The sequence below is a fragment of the Apium graveolens genome, chromosome 3, assembly GCF_009905375.1.
Source record: "Apium graveolens cultivar Ventura chromosome 3, ASM990537v1, whole genome shotgun sequence".
In the NCBI taxonomy this organism is placed as follows: domain Eukaryota; kingdom Viridiplantae; phylum Streptophyta; class Magnoliopsida; order Apiales; family Apiaceae; genus Apium; species Apium graveolens.
The window spans coordinates 132,475,310-132,480,042 of record NC_133649.1 but is presented as its reverse complement, the minus strand read 5'-3'; the positions used below and the strand labels follow the sequence as shown (position 1 = coordinate 132,480,042).

At 48.4% G+C, this 4,733-nt stretch overlaps 1 protein-coding gene across 1 annotated transcript; it reads left to right on the top strand.

Annotated features, from left to right (window-relative positions):
* Positions 1-882: 882 nt before the first annotated feature.
* Positions 883-2,386, top strand: LOC141714585 (uncharacterized). The gene is made up of 3 exons (XM_074518099.1): positions 883-1,349; positions 1,472-1,586; positions 1,859-2,386. The coding sequence occupies exons 1-3, from the start codon at positions 883-885 to the stop codon at positions 2,384-2,386; spliced, it is 1,110 nt and encodes a 369-aa protein (XP_074374200.1).
* Positions 2,387-4,733: the final 2,347 nt, after the last annotated feature.

Genomic DNA, 4,733 nt, shown 5'->3' with positions numbered 1-4,733 from the left:
GTTCAAAGCTTAACGGGACGAGTGGCTACCTTGAACCGCTTCGTCTCAAAATCCTCCGATAAATGCCAAGAGTTCTTCAAAGCAATTAAAGGAGTGGGGAGGAATTTTACGTGGACCGAAGAATGTGAGGAAGCCTTTCAGAACATAAAGAAGCATCTCAGCAGCCCTCCAATGTTGTCCAACCCAAAGGCAGGAGAAACTTTGATCCTATACTTGGCTGTCTCCGACTTTGCAATAAGTGCGGTATTAGTCCGAGAGGAGGATGGTGTCCAGCTCCCGGTATATTATGTGAGTAAAAGGCTAGCCGATCCCGAGACTCGATACACAAGCCTCGAAAAGCTAGCATATGCTCTGATCCTGGCCTCCCAAAAACTCAGGCCCTATTTTCAGGCACACAAGATAGAAGTGCGAACCTCCTACCCCCTCAGACAAGTGATGCATAAACCAGAATCTTCTGGTCGAATGTTGAAGTGGACGGTTGAGCTCGGCCAATTCGAAGTGAATTATAAGCCAAGGACCGCAATCAAAGGTCAAGCCCTGGCCGATTTTGTGCTAGAATTTCCTCCATATCAGGAAGTGGAGCCGGGAGCCCTTGTGGTCATACCTAGCATATAGGAAGTTGGACTGGAGAGCCAAAATAGTGCCCCATGGTGGAGCCTATTTATGGATGGAGCCTCTAACGGTGATGGAGCAGGAGCTGGAATTGAGCTAATCAGCCCAGAGGCGCACAAGATCAGACGTGCGACCCATCTGGCCTTTCATGCAACCAACAATGATGCCGAGTATGAGGCCCTGATCAACGGTCTCAAGCTAGCTTTGGAAATGAAGGTGGAGAATTTGAATGTGTTTAGTGACTCCATGATTGTGGTCTATTAGATAAACATGGGGTATCAAGCTAAGGGGCCGAGAACAGAGCTTTACCTGAAGTGCGCACAGAGGATAATCGCGAGGTTCAACGAGGTGAGGTTGGAACTAATCCCGCGTGGGCAGAATGAAGGTGCAGACGAGCTAGCTAAGCTCGGCTCACGCCGCGAGAGCACTTTGCTAGGGACCGTGCCCCTTGATATACAGAGGCAACCTAGTGTGCCCGAGCATGAGGTGGGCAACCTCAGTAATGAGCTCGGCCCCACGTGCATGACACCTATTCTAGCATACATAAAAGAAGGTTCACTTCCAGACGAAAAGAATGAGGCAAGGAGGATAAAATACAAAGCAGCCCGCTATGTGATATACGACGGGATTCTATACAGAAGAGGGTTCAGTGTGCCTCTCCTCAAATGCATAGATGGAGATGAATGCAACTATATCCTAAGGGAAGTACACGAGGGCATTTGTGGCAATCACTCGGGGTAGCTCTCTAGCTCAGAAAATCCTCCGTCAAGGCTACTACTTGGCCAACGCTGAAAAAAGATGCCTTTAAATTCTCCCGAGCTTGTGATAAGTGTCAGCGATATGCCAATTATTACAACAGCCCCGTGGCCTCTCTCACATCCCTCATGAGCCCCTGGCCCTTCTCCATGTGGGAAATTGATCTGATTGGGGAACTCCCGAAGGCCAGGGGAGGTGTCAAGTATGCGGTGGTTGCGGTAGACTACTTCACTAAGTGGGTAGAGGCCGACCCCTAGCCACCATCACGGCAAAAAAACTCAGGGAGTTTGTACACAAGGCTATTCTGTGTCGTTATGGCATCCCTTACAAGATGATATCTGACAATGGGAAACAATTTGATAGCAAGGAAATGCGAGAGTTTTGCGAGCAGCTGGGGATTCAGAAGAGCTTTAGCGCAGTCTGCCACCCCCAGAGTAACGGGCAGACAGAGGCTGTTAATAAAATCATTAAGCATACCTTGAAGGCAAAGCTTGAAGAGAAGAAAGGAGCATGGCCAGAGGAGCTCGCCCAGGTCCTGTGGTCTTACAACACTACACCCCGAACCACAACTGGAGAGACCCCTTTCTCTCTGGTGTATGGGTGTGAAGCTATGGTGCCCGTTGAAGTGGGAGCAGGATCTTTTCGAAGGGACAACTATGAATTGGAGGCAAATGAGGTCAATCATCGGCTCTATTTGGACATGATCGAAGAAACTCGAGAAGATGCTCAGATCAGGGTAGCAGCATATCAGCAGAGGACAGCTAGGCACTATAATAGCAAGGTTAAAGCCCGAACTTTCAAGGTGGGAGATTTGGTTCTACGCCGGGTCATGCCAAATACCAAGGTAGTGAGTCACGGAGTCTTTGGAGCGAATTGGGAAGGCCCTTACAAGATAAAGTCAGTGCTCTGGGAGGGAACCTACCACCTCAACGATATGCAGGACAAACTGATCCCGAGAGCCTGGAACACGGAACACCTCCACAAATATTATCAGTTATATTATTCTTTTCAGACTTAGTATTATCTTACAATACTCCTAAGTCTTGGAGGGTAGTGCCATATAGGTGCCTCCCTGAGACTACAAGCATGTACTCCTTTCAGTTCCCATTATCTATGAATAAAACGATTGATTTCTATTTTGTGCACTTGACATTTTAACTTTTGTTAAACACCCAGCAGGGGAGCCCATCCTTGGGAACCCATGCGAGGAAAGAACGGTTATTTTATTAGCATGTTAAAATTACAAATCAGGCCGGGCCCCGGCTCGCTTGACAATAAATATAGGAGACAAGCTGGGCCACGACCCGCTTAGAAAGATTTGAGCAAAAAGCAAATAAAAGATGAAGCTTAAAAGAGGGGTGGACACGCGATGCGAGCCCATACCCTAGCTCGCAGGCTCCCAAAATACGACCCAGGAGGCCCAGCCCTCCACCGAATATGGTCAGGGTCGCATCATGTGAGCCCATATGACAACGCGTGCAAAACTTGTAAATTAGTAATGATGCGAGCCTGTTCCACTTAGCATTTTTCGACAAATTTTGATCGATTGAACAAAAAGTGCAAGCTGATTAGCTGGGCTCGCTGTAAAAGTGTAACGCTCGCCATACGCGGCGAGAGTTATGATAACTTTTGGTCAGTAGAGGTATGATAATAAAACACAAAAATAAAGAAAGCCAGCTAGCACCGTAAAGACATACGCGGGCACAAAAGATTTGACATTTTATACAAACAAAAGTTAAATAAGTTAGGCCCCGAGGCAGAATATTTCAAATACAAGCGCGAGGCGAGAGGGGTGCCCGCTTACCCAATCAAAAGTCTAGTTCTTATTAAAATTAAATCAAGGGTTATCAGCCTCTGCTCCCCCACGATTTTCATCACCAGCGACCTGGGCCTGCTCGGCCGCGAGCTGAGCCTCCTCAATAATTTGGGCATCCCTCTCCATCTCTAGCTTCAGCTTTTCAGCATGCCTCGCTGTGCTCGCACCCAGAGCCGCCCAATCGAAGTCAGGAACCTTCTTCATAAAGACTTTCATAAAATTCCTGGCTCCCAGGTTCCTAGCATCAGCGAGGGCGGCCTCACGGCCCTCGGTCAGGGCAGAGACTGATCCCTCCAGCTCGAGCATCCTCTCCTCGAGGGCATCCTTCTCCTTCTTCCATGCCTTAGCAGCCAGGTCATGAGCTTCCTTCTGCTCCCTTAGGGCTTGGTCGTGAGCAGCATTCAGGTTAATTATCTTCTGATTATAATTGTTCACCAGTGTAACCTTCTCTTGCCCGTGCTCAGCGACCTTACACTGAAGGGATTTGACTTTAGACTCGAGTTTTGTGTTGGTCTGGCCGAGGGCTCGCATCTCTCGAGCCTTAGACAGCTGACGATAGTAAACTTCGGCTGTAGCTCGAGACAGTGCATCCTGATTGACTTCGAGAGCAGGAGAAGACCAACCCTTTACATCCTGCTCGCTGATGTGACCTTGAGCGAGCCGGCCGAACGTGGTCGCAACCATATTGGCAGAAGAAGAGGAGGGAAGATGAGCATCAGATGGAGCAGCCTTCTTTGGCTCAGGCTCGCCAGTTTTTCCTTCTTTGTGACCTTGATGCCTTTTTAGCCGAGGAGAAGGCCCTGAGCCTTTGAAATGCTCAGTAAGGGTCCTCATGCGAGCTGGAGGGGGGACTTGAGAGTGAGCCCCTGTGGTCGCTGCAGCGGGCTGAACTGGGCCCGAGGTCGCAGCTTGTTCAGCCTCTTCCATAAAGGGGATGGGGGAGATGGCCATTTCTGAAAAGAAAAACAATGAAGAAAAAGATTAGTCACGGCGAGATGAAATGTAAAAAAGTAAGACGAGCAGATAAAAAATGCAGAAAATTAAGGTGCAATGTGAAGTGATGCAAGCAGGAAGTGTAAACACGCGAGCCCACGAGCTCGCGCATGCGAGTAAACAGGCCCGTAAATGCGGGCCCGATATTCTTACCCTTTCTGGCTCTCTTCTTAGATTTCTTCTTTTGAGGAGTCAGCCTCACTCCTTCTTTCAAAAACCCATACGCGACCAGGTTCGAGGTCGTTATGAGCTTTCGAATATCCCTGTTTTCCTTGGGAAGGTCTAGCAGGCTGTCTGCATTTGTTTTTTCTTGTCCCACAAGGACAGTGCGAGGCAGGGTGGCTGGAGATATAAAAAAACATCTCTTGTTAAAAGAAAGAATTATGGTAGGAAAACCAAGAGCGGTCAGGGAACACTTACATGGGTTGTAATAAAAATGAGTCTGGACTCGAGGCACCTCGTGGATGTAGAAATAGGGGCTCTTCTACTTTTCTGAGTTGCTCGACCCGTTGTGAATGAGATTCTTCTTTTTGAAGCACGGCCAGACAGAGAAGTA

Bases quoted from the DNA above. Each gene is read 5' to 3' on its own strand.
- LOC141714585 (XM_074518099.1), top strand. From the start codon at position 883: ATGGGGTATCAAGCTAAGGGGCCGAGAACAGAGCTTTACCTGAAGTGC. The intron at 1,350-1,471 runs GTAGCTCTCTAG...TTATTACAACAG, and splicing joins ATTTGTGGCAATCACTCGGG to CCCCGTGGCCTCTCTCACAT. The intron at 1,587-1,858 runs GTAGACTACTTC...TTGAAGGCAAAG, and splicing joins TCAAGTATGCGGTGGTTGCG to CTTGAAGAGAAGAAAGGAGC.